Below are 23,672 nucleotides of genomic sequence, written 5' to 3'. Positions count from 1 at the left end.
CTGGATCACTGGGCCTGCTTCTGGGGAAGGTGGGACTTGTACAAGTTGGACGGGTTGCACCTGAACCAGAGCGGGACAAATATCCTTGCGGGGAGGTTTGCTAGCACTGTTGGGGGGGGTTTAAACTAACTTGGCAGGGGGATGGGATACAGAGTGGAGCTACAATAGGGGGTGATGTGCAGCCAAATATAGAGAAAAAAACAAGTCAGCTTGGAAGACAGGGCAAATATGTGAGGGCAAGGCTGGATGGCATCTATTTTAATGCAAGGAGTCTTGCGAATAAGGTGGATGAACTGAAGGTGTTGATAAACACATGGGAGTATGATATTGTTGCTGTCACAGAGACATGGTTGAGGGAGGGGCAAGACTGGCAGCTCAATATTTCGGGGTACAGAATCTTCAGGCGAGACAGAGGGGGAGGTATAAGAGGAGGGGGGGTCGCAATATTAATTAAAGAATCAATTACTGCCATAAGGAGGGATGATATATTAGCAGGTTCCTCTAATGAGGCCATATGGGTGGAGCTTAAAAACAAAAAGGGGGCAAGCACTTTGATGGGAGTGTACGATAGGCCCCCAAACAGTCAGGGGGAGATAGAGGAACAGATATGTAGGCAAATCTCAGAAAATTGTGCAAATAATAGGGTAATAATAGTGGGGGATTTCAACTTCCCCAATATTAACTGGGATACTCAGAGTGTAAAAGGCTTAGAGGGTACAAAATTCTTAACGTGCATCCAGGAGAGCTTTTTGAGCCAGCATGTAGAAAGTCCTACAAGAGAGGGGGCGGTACTGGACCTAATTCTAGGGAATGTGGCCGGCCAAGTGGAAGAAGTGCTAGTAGGTGAGCACTTTGGTGAGAGTGACCATAATTCGGTGAGATTTAAGGTGGTCATGGAAAAGGACAGGGAGGGGCCGGAAATAAAGGTTCTAAATTGGGGGAAGGCCGATTTTAATAGGATAAGGCAGGATCTGGCCAAAATGGACTGGGATCAGCTGCTTGTAGGAAAATCCGCATCGGAGCAATGGGAGTCTTTCAGAAGGGAGATTGAGACCATACAATGGCAACATGTTCCCGTAAAGGTCAAGGGTGGTTCCAAGAACTCCAGGGAACCTTGGATGTCAGGGGATATACGAGAATGGATTAGGAAAAAAAGGAGGGCTTTTGGCAGATACAAAAGGCTAAAGACGGAGGAAGCCCTAGAAGAGTACAAAAAGTGCAGGGGGATACTTAAAAAAGAAATTAGGAGATCAAGGAGGGACCATGAAATAACACTGGCGAGCAAAATAAAGGAAAATCCTAAGATGTTTTATAAGTATATTAAGGGTAAGAGGATGACTAGGGAAAAAATAGGGCCCATTAGGGACAAAAATGGCAATCTGTGTGTGGAGCCGGCAGATGTAGGAGGGGTTCTAAATGAATTTTTTGCATCTGTTTTCACTATGGAGAAGGACGATGTAGACATAGAAATACGGCAGGGGGACTGTGATATACTCGAACATATTAACATCGAGTGGGAGGAGGTATTGGCGGTTTTAGCAGGCCTAAAAATGGATAAATCCCCAGGCCCGGACGAAATGTATCCCAGGCTACTGTGTGAGGCAAAGGAGGAGCTTGCGGGGGCTCTGACACATATATTCAGAACCTCTCTGGCCACAGGGGATGTGCCAGAGGACTGGAGAACCGCTAATGTAATACCATTATTCAAGAAGGGGAGTAGGGAAAAACCGGGGAACTACAGGCCAGTGAGCCTAACATCAGTGGTAGGAAAATTATTGGAAAAAATTCTGAAGGACAAAATTAGTCTCCACTTGGAGAAGCAAGGATTAATTAGGGATAGTCAACATGGCTTTGTCAAGGGAAGATCATGTCTGACTAATTTGATTGAATTTTTTGAGGGGGTGACTAGGCGTGTGGATGAGGGTAACGCAGTGGATGTGGCATACATGGATTTCAGTAAGGCCTTCGATAAAGTCCCCCACAGGAGACTGGTCAAGAAGGTACAAGCCCATGGAATCCAGGGTGCCTTGGCACTTTGGATACAAAACTGGCTTAGTGGCAGAAGGCAGAGGGTGATGGTCGAAGGTTGTTTTTGTGACTGGAAGCCTGTGGCCAGTGGGGTACCACAGGGATCGGTGCTGGGTCCCTTGCTGTTTGTGGTCTACATTAATGACTTGGATATGAATGTAAAAGGTATGATCAGTAAGTTCGCTGATGATACAAAAATTGGTAGGGTGGTAAATAGCGAGGAGGATAGCCTCAGTCTGCAGGACGATATAGATGGGTTGGTCAGATGGGCGGAACAGTGGCAAATGGAATTTAACCCGGAAAAGTGCGAGGTGATGCACTTTGGAGGGACTAACAAGGCAAGGGAATACACAATGAATGGGAGGACCCTAGGCAAGACAGAGGGTCAGAGGGATCTTGGTGTGCAAGTTCACAGATCCCTGAAGGCGGCGGAACAGGTAGATAAGGTGGTAAAGAAGGCATATGGGATACTTGCCTTTATTAGCCGAGGCATGGAATATAAGAGCAAGGAGGTTATGATGGAGCTGTATAAAACACTGGTTAGGCCACAGCTGGAGTACTGTGTGCAGTTCTGGTCGCCACACTACAGGAAGGATGTGATCGCTTTGGAGAGGGTGCAGAGGAGATTCACCAGGATGTTACCAGGGCTGGAGTGCTTCAGCTATGAAGAGAGACTGGGAAGATTGGGTTTGTTTTCCTTGGAGCAGAGGAGGCTGAGGGGGGACATGATTGAGGTGTACAAAATTATGAGGGGCACAGATAGGATGGATACTAAGGAGCTTTTTCCCTTCGTTGAGGGTTCTATAACAAGGGGACATAGATTCAAGGTAAAAGGCGGGAGGTTTAGAGGGGATTTGAGAAAGAACTTTTTCACCCAGAGGGTGGTTGGAGTCTGGAACTCACTGCCTGAAAGGGTTGTGGAGGCAGGAACCCTCACAACATTCAAGAAGCATTTGGATGAGCACTTGAAATGCCATAGCATACAAGGCTACGGACCAAATGCTGGAATATGGGATTAGAGTAGACAGGGCTGATGGCCGGCGCGGACACGATGGGCCGAAGGGCCTCTATCCGTGCTGTATGACTCTATGACTCTATAATCCTGCGTGCCCTTTAACCCGGCGCATTCAAACGGTCACTCATCACACTGACCAATACTCCACTCCACAGCAGGATAAACACATAAAGGCCTCCCAAAATATACTAAAGAATCAGGCCTATTGTGTTCCATGCTTTGCTTTTACACAAGGACTGCCATATTCCTTGGTTGTTAAGTAAACCAACCACAAGCGTAACACCAGTGATATTATTTAACATTGGCCTGAAAAATGGCTTTTAAATCTCAAAATTCAACTTGACGTTTTATTTTTAGTCCTTTGAAAGAAAGTTGCTAAGAACTATATATATATTTAATGCAAGTATACAAAGCTGTGTGGAATGAGTTTTCATTGCACTGTGAAACTATAGATATATCTGTGCCAATATTTTGCTTAGCATCCTAAAGTCAACTACACAAGAATATGTTCATGTAAATGATGCCTCGGGGTATTTACATTAAACTATAGGAAAACTCAACTACCAGAGTGGCATTTTGTTAAAACACATTGCTTGGAGCCACACAGACTGGAAGGTCCCGGGTTCAATCCCCGGTCTGTGCTTTCAGCTGATCTCAGCCAAGGTGGCGCCACGGTAAGGGCTCTACAATTCGTTTCAGTAGCCTGCCCCTGGATTAGGGTGGGGGAATTCAGCCAAGGATGCTGCTCCATAACTGACAACAACAACTCCTGCTGGAAGTTTGCTTATGTGAGCATGAGGTGAGGACAGGGTCGGGCTCAGGTGTGACGCTACCCACTGTCAACTAGCTTGCCAGCCTGCAGGGTCAGGGCTCACACGTGAACTATAGCCATGTGGGGAGGTACTGGAGGGTGCCCATGGAATTGCAGCCAGTGAGCAGTCAGTATCAATACGGGGGCGGGGGGGGGTGACAATTAGTGGAAAATAAAAAAACTCTGTCTTACTAGTTACAAAATATTGATCTGAAGTCCCATGTTTGGTGTGTGTACTTTCTGCTTCAGATTATAATGTAATGCTCTCCATGCCCCCTTTAAAAGGCACATTCGGAACTATACAGTGAAATGCTGATAAGAGTTAAATGGGGAAAAATTAAAAACGAGCAAACCCTGTAACTCGAGCAATGGCTAATTTTTTTGCAAACTAACTGGCCTTTCCCTCACCACCCGCAAGTCCCCAATTTCATGAATGTTTTGTCGTTCATTAAAATTCACAACTAGCACGGAAATGACTTCACTGTGTAAAAAAAAATTGCAGAATTATTTGATCTTTAGAATCTTTTCCTTAATCAAAAGAGCCAGGATAAATTATTAACAGCCCTGACAATATACATATCAGAATTTTGAAGATACAAATCTTATTTGATAACATGAAATGAGAACCATGTTAGTTTTACATGGTATTTTCATTAGTGAGAGACAGGCCCATAAAACAATGCTGTTGCTATCAAATCATTGGTAAAAGGCTGGCAATGGCAAATGGATTGATGACTGGTCCTGTAAGAAGCTGTGTCCATTCTATTGTTTGTTGAACTTCTGACAGGTCATTGATCTCAGTGTGTTATGTAAACCGTGTTTACTCAAAACCTGGCTTTAATGGGTCTCCTTTGTTATGTTTCAAAAAAGGATTTAAAAATATTAGCCTTTCAACTGATTTCAATACAATGGTAGCTTAGCAAACAAGCCTAGAGCGAAAGACATTCTCAATAAACAAGTGACTCCATGCAGTACTCCAAACATCTTCATGGATTAATCAGCCCCTTTTTTCAACAGGATACAGCCCATTTTATGTAGGATGAGGTGTATCAACTACAACAGGCACATTCAATTTTTCCATGTTAAAAACAAACGTACTAGCTCCCTGATATGGTACTGAGTCAACCAGACCAGGAGGTCCCCAAAGTGTTCGGAGTTATCTGATCTCAACCTGGGCAACAATGGATGCACAACAACAACAACAACAACAACAACTCACATTTATATAGCGCCTTTAACGTAGTAAAATGTCCCAAGGCACTTCACAGGAGCGATTATCAAACAAAATTTGACGCTAAGTCACATAAGGAGATGTAAGGACAGGTGACCAAAAGTTTGGTCAAAAAGTTAGGTATTAAGAAGCATCTTAAAGGAGGAGCGAAGAAAATCGGGGATGCGCAAGAGGCCAGAATTGGATGAGTACAGAGATCTTGGAGGGTTGTAGAGCTGGAGGAGGTTAGAGATAGGGAGGGAGCAAGGCCATGGAGGGATTTGAAAACAAGAATAAGAATTTTAAAATTGATTCATTGACCGGGAGCCAATGTAGGTCAGCAACCACTGGGGTGATGGGTGAAAGGGACTTGGCGCGATGGGTGAAAGGGACTTGGCGCGATGGGTGAAAGGGACTTGGCGCGATGGGTGAAAGGGACTTGGCGCGATGGGTGAAAGGGACTTGGCGCGAGTTAGGATTCGGGGAGCAGAGTTTTGGATTAGTTATTAGTTTAGGAGGGAAAACAAAAAAAAGAGACTGGGTTCCTCGTCCCCGATTACTCTGTAGTGACCCCTCCTGGAGAGTACATGCATGGACACAGGGCAAGGTTGAGATTGAGCTCAGCTCTCATGCCCTCCACGGTTGAACTGAGTGTTTACATATGAAAAATGGCCTGGATAGTGGCCAGCAGATCCGGAACAGTAACCCAGCAAGAGTCACCACTTTGCGGAGACGATGGGGGTGATTTTATTTTTAAGAAATCTCCTGAAATGTGCTATGCTTGTCAAATCCAAGATGTCTGTGTCCAAACTGTCCAGAGTGATATTGGGAAATTTGGAAATCCCCACAACAGACATTCTGGGATAGAACCCTGCAGGGCAGTTTGAGTTTACTTATTATGGCACAGGATTATCAAAATTCTGTTGAAAACTTTACCAAACTGCATTTGCCTCATCATAAATCCTTTATTATTCACAAATAAAAACTTTTATTGATTACAAAGACAAGCAAAAAATATCCAAATCTAATCTTTTGTTCAGATCTACGTACAATACATTTCTCGATTCTGAACCCCACTAATCTTCAATTATATTCCTTCAAATTGCTCTTGTAATCCTATTTACACTATGTACTCAATGTTATACTGCTGTCTTTAACAAGGGGCAACCGCTGACCCTCCAATGGATGCAATCCTTTGATGTTGTAATGCAAAAGTTCACCTAAGGAAAGCCTGTACACTGTCTGTCATCAGTGCAGACTCTTGAAGTTTCGCTGGGACTCACTCCCGACAGTGAGGCACAGGAGTTGTTTTATGTAGTTGGACTCACCAGACCATCTGCATTTTGCAGAGCACCTCACAACAGGGAGAACTCGCACCATCCAGAACAGCGTGGGCTGCATCATTTAAAGCAAAATTGTCAGTCAGAATCATAGCAATGCACAGGCTGATGTTCAAAGTAATAACAGCAGTTTGGAGTAACTGCAGGCCTTAGACCAGGGAGGTCCCATATGAAACATGTTAACCTGACACAGTAAGTTTGGTGGAGTTTATGCTGCCCTTTTTAACCCGAATTTCCTCAATTGAATTTTAAAAAGTACTCTGTGGAGACCGGGGGAAAAACCCATCAGTACACAACACCGCTCAGGCTGCTAACAGAGTGACCAGGCTACAGTGAAGTCACCCAGCACATCCATTAAGCGCTGTTTGCATGAAATCTAGGTAATATAGAGCTGCTCTAAACACACACACAATTATTTTGAAAAGTTTTTTTTGAAAATATGGTGATGCTCTATGAGTCAGTACATGCGACAGTCAGTACTTACCCATAGAATTACCAATACCTTTAACAATGCCACGGCCAAACCTTGGTTACCTGAACTCTCAACGTCAAGCTCTTTCCATTTAGAGCAAAACAAAAGAAACAAAAGCTGCAAATACTGTAAATCTGAAATAAAAATGGAAAACGCTGGCATTACACAGCATCTGTTAAGAGAAAAGGTACGTTAATGTTTTAGGAACAGACTGTCCTGACAAAGTGACTCCCCATGAAGCGTTAACCTTTTCTTTCCTCTCTTCAGATGTTGGGGCTCCCCTTTGAAGTACTCTACCATCTGAACTATTTTGTATGCCTTTACACTGCTGAAGTGATGGTATCGGCCCTTCTGACTCAATCATGGACATCTGTCCCTCCCTACCCTAACATCTGCACTGCTTCCTCTGCCGAGGCTCTCAGGAAATTAGTGATTTACTATTATTGTGATAGTTTAACTTGCATTATTGCCCTCCAGTTGGTACTTTTGAAATGTAGAAGAAAAAGTAAGACTTGCATTTATATAGTGCCTTTCATGACCTCAGGACATCCCAAAGCACTTTACAGCCAATGAAGCAGTCACTGTTGTAATGTAGGAAACGTGGTAGCCAATTTGTGCACAGCAAGGTCCCACAACAGCCACGTGAAAACGACCAGGTAATCTGTTTTAGTGATGTTGGTTGAGGTCGCCAGGGAGAACTCCCCTGCTCTTCTTTGAAATAGTGCCATAGGATCTTTTACATCCACCGGAGAGGGCAGGCGAGGCCTCAGTTTAACGTCTCATCTGAAAGACGGCACCTCCGACTGTGCAGCACTCCCTCAGTACAGCACTGGAGTGTCAGCCTAAATTATGTGCTCAAGTCTCTAGAGTGGGACTTAAACCCACAACCTTCTGACTCAGAGAGAGTGCTACCAACTGAGCCACGGCTGACACAAAAAATGTTTACTGAGCAATTGTACAAAGCTTCTTTCCAGTGAAAAAAAAACTCCCCGTTCACTCAAGACCTGCTCAGCTCCATTCCAAATTACAGTTGCATTCTTCACAGATCACAGTTACTGCAGCAGGGCCTATTCAAACATTAAAGCCCCCTAAAAATTTGCTGTACGCTGCATTACTCAACATTTATCATGGGAGTTAGCTCAGCACATTTTAACAAACAATTAAAAGGTTCGACTAGCGAAACCAGGGCTAGGGACGATGGCCTGATAGCTACATACATGCCAACTGTCAGTATTTTTGCACTGACAATCGGTGTTTTGGGGGCCAGGTCAGCATTTGCTGACACAAATCAGTGTAATTAGGCCTCTCACTCCCAGTGCTAATTTTGCAATAAGGGTTCCCAATGCTAGTGCCAAAGAGAAACATCTACCGCAGTGTCTCTGTAAAAGGGCCAGGAGTTGAAATGGGGTGTAGTAGTTTCTGAGAATTGGGTCCAGAGGGATTGCCTTGGTGGGGTGGTGAGATTTGCATGTCGGCAAGTGACTGCTGATAGTTCAAATGTCACTTTGTTTTTAGATCTAAAAAAAATCTATTACCGGATCCCCTAGAAATGCACCAACAATTTTGCACCTTCAAAATTTGGACTTCCCCTCCAGGCTTTCAAGTGCTTATGTTTTTTTTCCCCTCCAATGCAAGTGTTGTGTATATCTATCATTTTAAGTTACAACGTCCATGCAATTACTTGTTCCCACTGGTCTGGGTCACTCTGGAGTTGTCAACTTCTTACATGCTGTGCCAGTTTTTTGAAGCTGTTGTTCGGCGTTTGCTATTTTTCTACTTTGCCAAGAGGCTGTTTTGAATGGAGTGCCCTAGTTATGCGGCAGCAAGCAATGCAGCTCTGGGTCAAATGTCAAGGCTTCTTGGAAAAACAGCGCTAAAAGCTGATCTACATCAGCCTCAGCTCAGTTGGTAGCACTCTCACCCGAGTCTGAAGGTTGTGGGTTCAAGCCCCGCTACAGAGACTTGAGCACGTAATCCAGGCTGACGCCTCAGTTCAGTAATGAGGGAGTGCTGCACTGTCGGAGATGCCGCCTTTCAGATGAGACATTAAACTGAGGCCCCATCTACCCTCTCGTTTGAATGTAAAAGTAAGTCGTCCTGGTCAATATTTACCCTCGACCACCACCACCAAAAACAGATTATCTGGTCTTTCATCTGATGGCTGTTTGTGGGACCTTGCTATGTGCAAATTGGCTGCCGCATTTCCCTACATTATAACAGTGACTACACTTCAAAGTACTTAATTGTCCGTAAAGTATTTGCGATGTCTTGAAGTCATGAAAGGTGCTATGTAAACATAAACTCTTCCTTCCTTTAATTTCACAATTTCGCACTCTGAGTAAGGAAGTCACACACAAAGACACTTGGGTCAGAGATTGGGCTACAACAATGAAATCCTGATTCTCTGACCCACATTCCCTGCAAATCCAGCTCAGGATTATGGAATTAGCCCTGATGTGTGTTACAGAGAGGAGGAATTAGGGGAGAAAAGTTTTAAAAGTTTGCCTGAGGTCAGTTTTAAATCAACAGCACAAGTATATAAAGGCCCTTCCAAAGTGCAACCACTATAAACAGTGTTGTCACTGACTCAGCACTGAGGTGTTCAAGATCTTTGTATTTGTGGGTCATATAGGTGCATACCATGTGCCTCAGGAGCTACATATGAAGTTTAAATGTTAATTTGCAGGTGCCACATGCGAAGTCTAAATCCATTTTCCTGTTCATTTGCAGATATCCAACAGATCTTTGTATTCTAATTTAGGATTATCCACCAACGAAGAAACAATATTAAGAACAGCCCTTTCCAAACTTCCAGGTCCACAAATTTCAAACAGACAACAACAAACAGGTGTAAATAGGACTGAGTTGCTTCGGGTTTTGAGGTAGCGAAAGCTCGGGGAGATGCATTGCAGCCGACAAGCCACTCCCTTCACCACCGGCGCACTGTGGCTGCAGTGTGCACCATCCACAGGATGCACTGCAGCAACTCACCAAGGCTTCTTTGACAGCACCTCCCAAACCCGCGTACTCTACCACCTAGAAGGACAAGGGCAGCAGGTACATGGGAACAACACCACCTGCACGTTCCCCTCCAAGTCACACACTATCCCGACTTGGAAATATATCGCCGTTCCTTCATCGTCATTGGGTCAAAATCCTGGAACTCCCTTCCTAACAGCACTGTGGGAGAACCTTCACCACACGGACTGCAGCGGTTCAAGGCGGCGGCTCACCACCACCTTCTCAAGGACAATTAGGGATGGGCAATAAATGCTGGCCTCGCCAGCGACGCCCACATCCCACGAATGAATAAAAAAAAGCCCCAATACGATGCGTTAAGAGACATATCCCTGCAAAGACAGGCCGAAGCAGTTTTGGCAGTGTAAATGGGTGATGGTCACACTAAAGCTAGCTTCAACCAAGGAGCAGTATCAACAGCACCTAAACTAGGCCTCCTAACTGAGGACAGTGTGAATGTGGGAGGTTAACTTGGAGGGCACATGTTTAAAAACATTTCTTTTAATTCATTTAACTTTTCAGAAATTTACTCTAAATTCTGTCCAGCATTTCATTCAAAAAATCAGTCTTGGTTTATATTCATGAAAATCTAGGACATCAAAACTTATATCTTCTTGCATTGAAAATCGATGCATTTCTCTTGCTGCCGTTTTTAAAAATCTTTTCTCTCAAGGTGTGGGAGACATTGGCAAGGCTGCATTTATTATCCATGCCTTATTGCCCTGTGATGGCAGTGGCAGGCTACAGTCCTTGACTGATGGGTATCCCATGATGGTGCTCATTCGGGGATTGAAGGATTGGGTAAAGCCCTGCTCCCTTCCCCTGATACCAAATATTACAAAGTGTGACAAGAACAAAGAGCCTAGTTTAAAGACGGATTTCTGTTTTTTTGTTTTATATATACACCCTTGTAATGCAAACGCTAATTTGAGTACTTCATGCCCAGTGTTATCACAATTTTGGTAAATAGTAATGTTAAATTCTCATATTATATCCATGTTAAATTCTTATATTATATCCATTTGAAAGAAAATCCGGTGGTTCAATTTTTAATTTTGTCCTTCCAAGCCCGGCTTGGGTATGGAGAGAGCAAATTGAGTCATATAACCCTATGATAATGTGGTGGGAGCACTTTGAAATGATCAGATTATCAAACAACATGGTTATTGGTCTAACTGTTTCTCTTGTAGCATTGACAATACATTAAATAAACCTGGTTGCAACAATGACAACTGAGTCCCGGCCTGAGCAACAAACTTCAAATACCTTGGTCACATGGGATGTTGTTCAGTGCTCTCTGATGCTGGTAGGAGGAACATGTCACCGAGATGGTGCAATCCTTCCAAGCCTAAATGCAGGAACTAAATATCCATGACTTGGGAATAATAATGATGGGAATAAAAAGTTTAAAATGCACTGTTGTTTATAAAAACTTCTTAAATAAACTGGAACGCCTTGATGCAATAAAGCCAAAACATTACCACTGTAATAAAAAGGTTGAAAAAAAGTTAATAATTTTCTACTCTTGTTTCCTTCATACCAATGGAACTCCATTTAATCTAGACACCAGCAAGGCTCGCAACAAAGTCTGTTGTGAAAGGCGTTGACACTGAAGGTTAGAAAATGAATATTCAAGTGTCACACGAACAAAATACACAAAAAAGCTCTTGGTCTTCACTGATGTAACACCAGTGCTACTTCTGGCATTTTTAGTGATTACATCAATGTTTTGATGTGCATTTTGCTTTAGCACAAAGCATTTGGACATTTTTGCCATAGCGCAAATGGAAGTTACTCCCATGTGCATTTTGTAGGTTAATCCACTCTCTGATGAGGAAAAGATACATAAAAAACACATACAAGCATGATATGGTTTCCATGTCATTCCGTTATTGAAAGAAGCCATGAGGCTAACAAGAGAAAGTCCCTTAACAATATTGGCCAAAAAAAAGAGAATATGTTTTAGTTACTGAAGTGACAATGCACTAACAAAGAACATGTTTGGACACATGATTCAACACTCTGATAGTTGTCAGTATTTCTAATCATAACCCCAGAGGATGATGGCAGAAAAGTCACTTTCCAAATTTAGCAAAATTCAGAAATGAGTATTGACTTACTTGAATATCAAGCTGATTCTCGCAGACAGGTGAATGGGACTCATGAATGATGCATTCATTTTTTGAGACTTACAAAGTTTGTTTGAAAACAGCTGAAGCATTATTACGCCAGTGGAATGATTAGTTAGCATTCACGGATGGTCAGTGTAACACACCTCTCTCCCATACTTCTAGTCAGGGGAAAACAATAGAAGTGGATGATTGAAGAAAAATCGAACTCTTCATATTATCTTCTTATACTAACTAGCTGGCCGCCTGTTTCTTCTTCAAGTGCTCCAATTCTGGCCTCTTGCGTTTCCCCGATTTTAATTGCTCCAATGGCGGCCGTGCCTTCAGCTGCCTAGGCCCCAAGCTCCGGAATTCCCTCCCTAAACCTCTCCGCTTCTCTAACTCTCTCTCCTCCTTTAAGACACTCCTTAAAACCTGCCTCGTTCCTAATATCCCCTTATGTGGCTCAGTGTCAAATTTTGTTTGATAGCGCTCCTGTGAAGGGCCTAGAGATGTTTTACTATGTTAAAAGGCACTATATAAATGCAAGTTGTTGTTGTACACTATGAATGTAGTAACACAATGAACCAGCATGTGCTTTATAGCAGACGTGCCATATGCCAACCAGCCACAGCAACTTCATCCAACTCAATGCATTCCAAGAAGAACCAGTGCCTCTTCCTCTGCCCCTCAGAATGAATAGAATATATAAACTGCATTTTACCATAACATATGGTTCAACATTTGGAAGAGGCATTTGTTTGTAACCACTTTAAAGAATATATGGGTAAAATTCTGTAAATGAGATCAATAATTATTCAATTACTCAAAACACAACTGCACAATCAGTGAACACAAATCTGAATCAGGAAATTGGACCATTGACTATTTTGTTTACAGACCTTTAAAGGTTGCACTAAAGTTAGACACACACAAACCTTTGACTGCCTTAATACACATTTTCAATTAACTTCACATAACTCAAGCATTGGGAAATATTACGAGCTGTTCTTTAAAAATGCATTTTCATCACTCCCTATGCACTTGGTTGTATTCTTTAAGGAATATACTAACACATGCTGTTGCAACGCTGTATAGTGGAATTTCAGGTAGATTCTCTTAGCCAAGGGGGCCTCACCATGACATAATTTTGCATCTCCAGCCTGCAACATTGCACCCTTCTGCCATCTCCAGCCGCTCAGAATCCATCTGCCCTCTTCCATATTTGTGTTCCAGCTCAAACTCCATTTCTAACCTTTACTTTCTCACATGGCCTTTTGTATTCCCAGCCCCACCACCAACTTTAAAAAGTATCTTGGAATCAGAGAATCGTACAGCTCAGAAGGCCATTCGGCCCATCATGCCTGTACTAGCTCGTTGAACGAGCTATCCAATTAGTCCCACTTCCCTGCTTTTTCTCCGTAGCCCTGCAACTGTTTCCTTTTCAAGTATTTATCCAATTGCCTTTTGAAAGTTACTATTGAATTTGCTTCCATCACCCTTTCAGGCAGTGCATTCCACATCATAACAATCTTAATTTTTGTCTGCACATCTCACCCTATCTGATCCTCCTGCATGTCACTGGACCTCTATCTTTCCTCTATCTCTATATTTCATCTATTATGCAGGCACTTTACTATGTTGCCATCCCAAAAAACCAAACGTTAAAAGTATAGCAATCTTTTTTCCAAAAACATTCTATATTTTGATTTCCTCCACTACATAAATCCATTTGCCACTTTGTTGAGGGGTTTAGAAATATGTTAATTAGCCAAGGAGAAATAGTTTCATCGCTAGTTTGCTAAGTCCGACAAAAAGTTAACCTCAAAAATACTAGTCCTTTCACTCTTCTTCAGCTTCTCCAATTTCTGAAATAATTATTCCATCTCCCATACTTTCTGCACAGCTGTAGTGCCTCTTCTAGGGATTACAAATCATCCACAGTCAGCTAGGCTTTCAAAATCCTTCCATCATTGTTCAGCCCCTCCTCTAGACTTGCCCTTCCCCCTCACCACTGCCCATTTATTACAACCCTCCAATCTCTTGCCTGCTGTTCTACACCTTACAATTTTGTAATTTTCCACAACCTTTCAATGGACAGTGAGACTCTTGGTCCTGCTGTAATGCTGGAAACCCCTTCTGCTCCTTTTTCTCGTCTTCTTCAGTTCTTGTAATTACAAAAGAGTGTGTTTCCCCCTCAAGTTTACTTCAACCATTCACTTCTCCACAGTTATGGCCTCGTGGTTTCTTGTCTGTTACTACCAACTCCAGTGTGATCTATTTTTCAAACTAACAATAAGCATTTTGTATACAAGTGGATATAGTTATGTCACCTTCAACCGATTAAGTAACTGCAGCAGAAGTCTATCCAAGACAGTTACATACAGTACATTTATTTCATTCTACACTGCTGTGCTGTATTACACGCTACAGAGTGCATGCTTTTGAACGTAGAGAAACTCAGTAACGCAAACCAGACTGGCATTTGCAATGAATCGAAGCCCAGCCATGCCGGATTGTCAGCCTGTCTTGATTTTGCAAATTATCGACATGATTTCTGCAATGTAAACGGCCACACAAAAAAAAGCCAGCAACTTCTAAAAATGTTGCATACCATAGTTGCGGGATTAGGCAAATGTATACAACACGTCAGGGTATAAACCAAACAAAGCTGCTCATTTTTTTAAAAGAAACATTTTTGCTGCAAGATGAACTACCGCTGTGCTAAACAGGTTTATTTTTGTAGTCATTTTAACTTTCCGGCTGGGACTCAGTTGTCATGAAGATGAATTAACTTTAGTTGCATTTCTGCTCTGAAAGTAACACGCTACAGCACAATAAATCGTAGGCTATTCCGCCACACAGAGCCCGGCCAGAACAAGTCATAAAACACAATAATAAAATGCATCGAAGGTATTTTCCAAAAAGAAACAGAGCATGTTCACACAAAAAAAGTGCTTTTTTTTATAAAAGATGGTATAAATATGACGGGGGGCTTAAATCAGCTGATAAAATGCCTTGCTCCGAAATCCCAGCTAGTATCCCATAATATTTGAAAGTTATTTTAAAAAAGGACTAATGTGATTTTTACAATATCTGCTGCTGCCACTGCGCTAAAACAAAGGCGATAAAACTCCGAACTGGGGTCGCTACACGTCCAGTAAACCTGGACCACAAGAACCGAAGAGTGGATTGACTTAAAAAGGTTTGCAAATATTCATCGTGATTTTACAGCGGGGAAAAGCACTAAAAACAGATTATTTTTTTTTGATCGTCTACATAAACCAGCTCTTGTTGCCGATACGTGCGATCAGGTGTCATTGCAACGAAAGCTGCCTTCTGCTGCTAAATCAAGTGCAGATTCTCCTCCAACAACCGCTGGAAAAATGCTGCCTGGATATTGCCCTGTGCTCAATAACCGGTTCCCTGGAACAGCGGCTGCTCCAGGTCCCCAAATCAAAAGCCGATCGCTTTGACCCGTTTCCATTCCTCCCCCTTCTCCCGTTCATTTTAACTTCACCTTTCCCGCTGTGTTTCAATCACATTATCTGTCTGCAGATGTCGGTTTGACAATGACTCTTGATGCTAGGCCCGGCTAAGTAGCTGGGTTACTGGCTTTTAACAGTTCGAGTCAATGCGACCGGTTACCTTCTATCCAGCCCCCCTGTCCAAGCAATGACATCAACTCTTGTTTTTCTCCTTCGGTGCAGTTTCAATTTAAAGGCAGAACTGCAAGAGTCTCGATTTTCTTTTGTGCTCCTTTTAATGCTTTTATTTTTTGTTGCACTTACCTTGTCTTTGACGGCAGAAAAGCAAGTTTTATTAATCCATGAGTAAACAACTGGATGCCGTCCTTGGCTATACTTGCTACTTTCAGTCTGTGTTCTAAGATATGCAGCTCCATCTTTTCCTCCTTCTCATTTGTAGACCATCTAGTTGGAAAAGCCTACAAGACCCCCTTCCTTATATGATTACTACTTGATCTGCAAATATTTTTTTTTTTAAAAAGTTCCTTGGGAGGAGGAGGAGGAGGAGGAAGATTAGAGAAAGAGAGGAGGTTGGATAGAGAAGGCAGCGGTCTATCAGCATGCAGAATGATGATCCCAGCAGTAGTCGCTGCAGCCCGGGCAGCTGGTTACAGTGTAACAAACAACATGCCACTCAAACTGGAGGCTGGGCTCCACCGCGCATGTCCGACGGCGCGGAGCGCTCTGGGAGTTGTAGTCCAACCACAGTGCGCATGCCATGTGGGAGTGGCTGCAGTGCAATTGGAGATGGGGGGCAGGGTTGCAAAAGCCCTCTTCTGAAATGCAAGGTCGTTCTCACTGACAGTCAAATTTTGCATTAAACTGATACCAAATGCACGATGCAAAATTTGACTGTTAAAACACATTGCAGACTTTCAAAGAACATGTAAAGATCAATTTTAGTGCGTTATCAAATGTTACAGTTTTAATCATGTTAGATAATTAAAGAGGTTATTTGATCTTGCCTATGCCTTTAAAACATTCCCAAACCCCTTTGGTGCTACATTTCAGTTTTGAGTTCTACTTGATTGCCTCAAAAACAACACTGCCCCTCCTCCACGGCATGAGGTCACTTAGCAGCCACAAAGAGAGCTGTGAATCTCTCTATTTTCAAAGCTTTGTTTTCATAATCTCTTAGAAACATAAAATGTGGTCATTTTTCCTTCTTGTAAAGCCTCACTGACAATTGTTAAAGTATATGACATCTTATTGACCAGGATATATTAGACATTTTAACATACTGTACAATATTAAATGATACAAATGAAATGAGCATTGCTTGTGGGCTTTTTTAACTTTCGATGAAACTTTGTATGTACTATGAACGGAAAATGAAGAATAAAGCAAACGGAGGAAATGTTATATTGCTAAGATATTTATTGCGAAAATGTATGCTTTTATATATGCTTAATAACATACCCTAATGCCAAACAGTTCATAAGTTTTAGTAATAGCACAAATATAAAACACTGTTACAAAAAGAGAAAATGCTAAAAATATACAGCAGGCCAATCAATATTTGTAAAGAGGAAATAGAAAATTGTTTAGGGTGTCATCCTTTGTCAGATTTTTAAAAACCAGAAGATAAGTAGGCATTTTAGTAGGATTGAGAAAAAAGGAGGGGGAAGAAACCACAGATGCTCTAGTCATAGGAACATAGGAACCGTAGCAGGCCATTCAGCCCCTCAAGCCTGTTCCATCATTCAATTAGATCATGGCTGAGCTGTGGCTTAACTCCATCTACCCACCTTGTCACAGAGAAGAAGTTAATGTGTTGAATGACCTGCAAACTACTTAATAGAAAAGCAGGGAAATGTTAGATGATATAAAAGATCGTCTCAGTCAGGCAATGAAAAGACATTAAAAAAACAAAAGGAGTGCAAACAGCTAAGATGGTGAGAAGCACAGGAAAGGCCCACACAAAGAAAATGGGGGGAACTGAAAGGAAAAAGAGAAGATGCAGAAGGTCTGAAATGAAAACAGAAAATGATAGAACAAATGATGGTCCACCAGCCCCAAAAAGAGAAAAAATAGGTCCAACACCTAGGTACAGAATCTTCTCTCACCAGAGCTGTGTTCTGATAAAGGGTCTACACGTGAAACAACAACCCACCTCCCCTGCCCCTGGACACCAACACACCCATCCCATATCCCCAGTGCCCCCTGCTGTAAAGAAAAAGTGGGTCCAGATATAGCAAAGCACTGTAGTTACTACGGTCATTGTCAGACCAAACATCTGCCAAGTGCCAAGGAGAAAGGCAAGATATAGTTCCTAAAGCTTGTGTTAAACTTGGTTCAACAGTGTATGAGGACAAAGATGGAGTGGAGTGTGAGGGAACATTAAAGGACCAAGCGACAGAAAGGTCAGGATCGCATTCATGGATAGAATGGAGATGTGCAGGAAAGTGATCACCCAATCTCTGTTTGATTTCTCCGCTGTGAGCAGCGAATTTAACATACTTTATATCACATGGAAGGGGTGTTTGGTACCCTGGACAATGCTGTGGGAAGAGGTGAGAAAAAGTTTGCCCTGAAATTGTGCGGCGGTTCCAGTGGACTTCTGCTGGAATGGCTGCAATCTCGGCTAGGATCTGGATGCACCAGGTCCCTGCCTTAAGTGCAAGTTTCCTGCATGGCCTTGTGGGGTTCGAGTCTCCTCCCACTCAGACAAGGTCATCGACTTAAAGGGACAGGGACTTCCTATGTCTGGAGTTCCTGGTCCTAGGCCCTCAGTCAGGATCCAGCGTCATTACCTGGCATAATTATCCAATAGCAGCAAAAGTGGCGCTCACTGGCGGTCCACGTCAAAGTTCGGGAGGGCAGGGAATTTTCTTTTTACACTTTAAAGCAACTTGCTAACACAAGCGACCGCGAGGCTAGCCAGATTCCTCCTCCGGGGGGATCTGACACTTCCCTCCAGCCGACCAGCTTATGACGGAATTTCTGGGGGGCACCACAGATGCACTTCCAAACCACCAAAGGCCCCTCCTCTGACCCCCTGAACTTCGGCAGGGTCAATAATTTAACATTCAATGGGGGTCATTTTGACTTTGTGCGATGTTGTAGATCAGGCAATATCGGATCAGCCTCCCGTTATACTTCTCTCCCCAATTTCATTACCATTGAAGTCAATAGAATTGAAAATCGGGAGTGATGTATAAGGGCGGCGGATCCAATATCACCCATTTTACACTATCAAATTTACCATCAAAATTACTCTCCATATGTTTTAATTCAAATTATGATTGCATATGTTTCTTTTATTATTTTGCTCCTTTATGAACTAAAATAAGGCAGCACATTTATTAAAAATTAAACATTTGACGTAGATCGAAAAGTTATAGTTTTGACAAATGGCAGCCTCCCAAAGCCAACGTTTAGAGCTGTTACTTCGTTATCTCTTCCTCCTCTCCTAACGGTGTTGATTTCTGCTGAGATACACTTCCACAGGCAGTAGGCACCTTCTTGCTCCTCACCCAAGTAGCCATTCTTTATGGAAGAACCTAGACAGTAAAGTGGAGATTTTGCTGGGCCTGCACCTGGATGCACAGGATCACCTGGGCACAATTAGTATCAGAAAAGTGGATGGATTGGAGCGCCTGCCTGTAAAAGAAATGGTCCAATTTCCCTTCCATTCATCTATGCGGGGAGGAATAGGGAGGGTTCCTGCTCTTTGACCTGCCAGATTTTCTGATATCCATTGCACCCAGGTGATCCAGTGCGCCTGGGCACAGACCACAGGAAAATCTCCCCTCATGAGTTCTCAGGCTATTCAAGCACATACTATCCAGACGTGCTTACTTTCCCGCAGGGGTAACTGGACAATAATCGGCATCACCTTCTCCTCCATAAACCCAAGGACGTTGAAACTAATTGTAGGTCTCCTCCTGCCACTCCAATTGAAATCAGCTAATTCAGCACAGATGGGGAATCAAATCTGGGACTTTCTGGTTTGTAGAGCTCAGTTATACATTGGTTTTAACAGCAGAGTCATCGTAGAAAGTGGTTTAAAAATAAACAAAGCAAGTGGGTTAGAGGTTTACAAGAAAGAAAATGAAAACATTTATATCAAGGAAAGAATTAACAAAAGAGGGCGTTTGGCAAAAGAGCATTTTATTCTTTCTCACTGTGCTCTATCTGAGTGATAGTGGGGGAGGGGCAGATTGGCTGCTTTCAGGCAGGCTCAAGGCCTTTGGGCAGGCTCCAGGCTGATCTTAACTGATGCTGGAACTTTTGAAATGCTGCATCAGAGAGTGAGGAGAAAATTATGTTTTAGAGGCATCCCAGCTAAAATAACAACTTTCAGTATTCAAAAATGCTAAATGTTTTGCCATCTGGGGAAACTGCTACAGTACAATGTGTATGACTTTTAATAATATAGAAAAAGAAAACATACACATTTCAAAATTAGAACAGCTGAACAGATTTCCGTATATAAGATTTGATTAAATGAGACTAAATAACTAAACATTGAACAAATCCAATTCACAATCACGTGCTCCATAATTGTTGAATGAAACTATTACCGCCAGTGAGATTTTAGGAGTGAATGATAGTGAGTCAAATTATGAAATGATTTAACGGAGCATAAGAATTTTACAACTAAAACATACAAAAGTTACTTTGAAAACTAAATCAATGACTAACTCAGGATAAATCAAATTTGAAAGGTCTGTTTCTTGGTCAACAGTAAGCAAAGAGACAGAAAGCAGCTGTGTTGATAGGTATTATAAGTTAACTTTCCCTCCTATATTAATAAAGTTTATTGAAGGTCAGAGGACACATTGGTTAGGCACATTGGTATAAATTCTTCAGTGTCATCCCAAGAGGTCACAACGATAAAGATAGTGTAATAATATATAGAAATGTCATACTCAGAGAAGACAATTTTAGTTGGCGGGCGGGGGGAGGGGTGTTGTCCATAACAACCTCTCTCCCCACCGGCTTCATATTTATTTACTGTTTTATCTCACTATTTCTCTGGTCTCTTCGCTTTCAATTTTTCCCTCATATTTTATCTACTGCTGCCTATTTTTGCAACTTTTAGGCTTTGGTTGTCTGTAGCCCTCTTCAACTTATCCCCTCACAGTATTGTCAACCCTCCAGGATTATCCTGGGGTCTCCAGTAATTAAAGATTAATCTCCTGGATACTGCTGCGGGCAAACCAAGGAGAAAATTCATAGGAACATTTAAAAAAGCATTTTTTTTATCATTTTCTTTGAATATTTTCATTTATTAGTTATAAAATTATTGGAGATAAGAAAAAAGACTGTTTGATGAAACCTCCAGGAATACGTGCAACCAGAGTTGGCAACCCTATCCCCTCATAACCATCTCTCCTGTACTCTCTGTAGTATCACCATGGCCGAGTCACTGGGCTACTAAAATTATTTTTGAGCAAAACTCACCGCAACTAATAGAGTTATTTTATTCATTTATTTTTTTCCCTTGCCAATTTTACCCTCACCCCTCTCCTCACTTCTCCTCCCTTCCTTTCTTGAGACATTTCTTTCTTTCTATAATACAGTTACCGGTGTCAGTTTCCCTCTGAAACCTTGCCTCAGTAACATTATTTATGTTTGAGCTTTAACAGGGAGTGGCAGGCTATGTGGACAGAAGGCATCATGGCTGAACTTAATCCTGTCCTCAACCAACACTGACATTTCCAGCAGCGATTGCTAGATTGCAATTAGGAGCGGGAACCTTAAACCGAGGTTCACCTCCATAACCCAGGGGAGTTGAAGCCAATTGTAGAGCCTCTTTCGTTGCTTTATCTGAAATCAGCTAACTCAGCACTGAACCTGGAATATTCCTGGTCTGTATGGCTTCGCTAATAACTGTGAACAAAAACTATATAGTGCGATTGGCAGATTAGGTTATATTTTTCGCAGAAAATCACTGGAAGTAAGTGCGATTTGATACATTTGCACAACAGTTGTTGTCATTCACACTGGTTTGACAGTGAATGATTTTTGATGGTGGTGTTTAAGGCATGATTTGAAAAGTATCTCAAGAAATTGCACTGCAAGCAGACCCTTCTTTCCAATGCAACTTCTTCTAAAAGTTCTTCATGCATACAGGTGCTATGAAGATGATCAGGAATAATACAACTAAAAGGTTATTATATACAGTACAAGACAATCACATCTAAAGATTAATATACAGAAAAGTACAATTGGCTTTATGCTAGTATTAGTTTTTTCAACTGAGAATCCCAGTTGAAGGGTCAAAACCCATAGTGTAGGGCATCAACAAAAAGTTGAAAAGGGTAGGGAGAATGATGAGAGAAATCAAGAAGTAACTGTTAAGTGATACCAAGTATGAGTTTTAAAAGCCTATAAATTATATAGGCATTGGATATAAAGACACACCCCAATTCCACTATCTCAGACACAATCCAAGGAGAGGCAGTCCTATGATCTTTCTCCTACGCTGAGCAATTCCTCAAAGTTATTTTGAAATCTGATTTCATGAAACCCATTTTTGGTGGGAGTTCATGCTTCTATCCTGCAGTTTCTATCCCTTGTAGATGTTTTCTCAAGGCATTCCCTCAGCTTATGGTCCAAAAACTACAATAAAGGACACCAAAACATTTTATGAAAGGGTTCTGCTATATTGTGCAAGTTATATTGTCTAATGGAGTGAGGTTGATATGAGCTTCTAACCATTGTTTCACTTTTAGTGTTGTCAGATTTACAATTCAGCAGAATTGTTATCTGAGTGTTCAGCATTACATCAGCTCCGAGATGGCCCTGTCCTGCGCAATAATAGACTTTAAGCCAATTAAGCATTCAGAGGAATCAGGGTTGAACTGTATCAGACTATCAGTTTGTTAATAAGTTTCCAAAACAACAACAATAATTTGAATTAATACACTGCTACTCATGTGCAACTAGACGTTTGAGAGCACTTTATAATAAGGAAGAAGAGATACCGTGGTCACTGAACATGGGGAAAGAGAAGGGTTTTGAGGAGGTTTGTGAAAGCAGGGAGAAGTGGCAAGGCATAGAGAATTCCAGCAGGTAGGGGCATAGTGGCCCAATGAGTGGAGCGAGGGGTATGGGGAAGTCCACTGTTGGAGGAGCGGAGGGTGAACTCCGGGATTCTCTATACCGTACTACCTCTTTTAAAAAAAAACAATTTTGGCCCGTCTATCCTCTCTAATTATCACCCCATTTTAAATCTTGCTTTTCTTTCCAAGGTCCTTAAGTATATTTCCACCTCACAGCTCCATGCCCATCTTGCCCGAAACTCCATGTTCCCTCCAACCAGGCTTCCACCTATGTTCCAATGCCAAAACAACCCTTAGCAAAGTTTTAAATGTAATGATCTTTGCCTTCCTTATCCTCCTGGACCTATCTGCAGCATTTGACACAGTTGATCATGCCATTCTTCTCCAACACCTCTGCTCTGTTGTCCATCTCTATGAGACATGTCTCACTTGGCTCTATTCCTACATATGTGAACACAGTCAGTGCATCCCCAGCAACGGCTTCTCATTCCTTTCCTGCACTATCACCTTTAGAATCCCCCAAGGATCTCTCTTTGGCCCCTTCTTGATCTATGTGTTGTCCCTTCATCCGCAAACATAGTGTAAACTTCACAGTATCAACTCTACCTCTCTAACATTTCCCTTCTCTTCCACCGTGCCTTTGGTTCCCCATCCTAGACCCTCAATTTCCCTCCCTTTCCCCATGCTTAGTGTCTACAGTATCCCTTACCTATTAATGCACTCTTCATTAGTCTCCCATTCTTCTCTCCTCATAAACTCCAACTTATCCAGACTCTAATACTCTTGTCTTGTTGAAAACTGGACTCTCAATTCCCCTTCCCTTTAATTCACCATCACTGATCTCCGCTGGCTCCCCTTCCCCAACATATTAAATTTATTAAATTTAAAATCCCCATCATTGACCCCTGCCCCAACCTATTTCTGGAAGCTTCTCCAGTCCTATAACCCCTCCCAAACAGCCTGCTCCTCTGATTCTGGCTTTCTATTAACTCCACCATCCTTTTGCCCCACAATTAGTGGTAGAGCCTTTGTCACATCTATCCTGATCTCTTCACCTCTCCCCCTCTCTTTTCACTTTTAAAAGTCTTCTCAAAACTCATCTCTTCAGCCAAGTTTTCCATCCCATCTCC

At 42.2% G+C, this 23,672-nt stretch overlaps 1 protein-coding gene across 1 annotated transcript in view; it reads right to left on the bottom strand.

The window, feature by feature from the left end:
* Positions 1-16,074, bottom strand: part of LOC137344898 (cytosolic arginine sensor for mTORC1 subunit 2) — a 148,206-nt gene extending 132,132 nt beyond the window's left edge. Inside the window, exon 1 of the mRNA XM_068008156.1 lies at positions 15,794-16,074. Coding sequence (XP_067864257.1) covers positions 15,794-15,906 — 113 coding nt within the window. The 5' untranslated portion in view covers positions 15,907-16,074. The remainder of the gene's footprint in view (positions 1-15,793) is intronic.
* Positions 16,075-23,672: the final 7,598 nt, after the last annotated feature.

The sequence above is a fragment of the Heptranchias perlo genome, chromosome 28 (assembly GCF_035084215.1).
Source record: "Heptranchias perlo isolate sHepPer1 chromosome 28, sHepPer1.hap1, whole genome shotgun sequence".
NCBI classification, from domain to species: domain Eukaryota; kingdom Metazoa; phylum Chordata; class Chondrichthyes; order Hexanchiformes; family Hexanchidae; genus Heptranchias; species Heptranchias perlo.
Note: the sequence above shows the minus strand (reverse complement) of the source record. Positions and strands in the feature narration are given on the sequence as shown.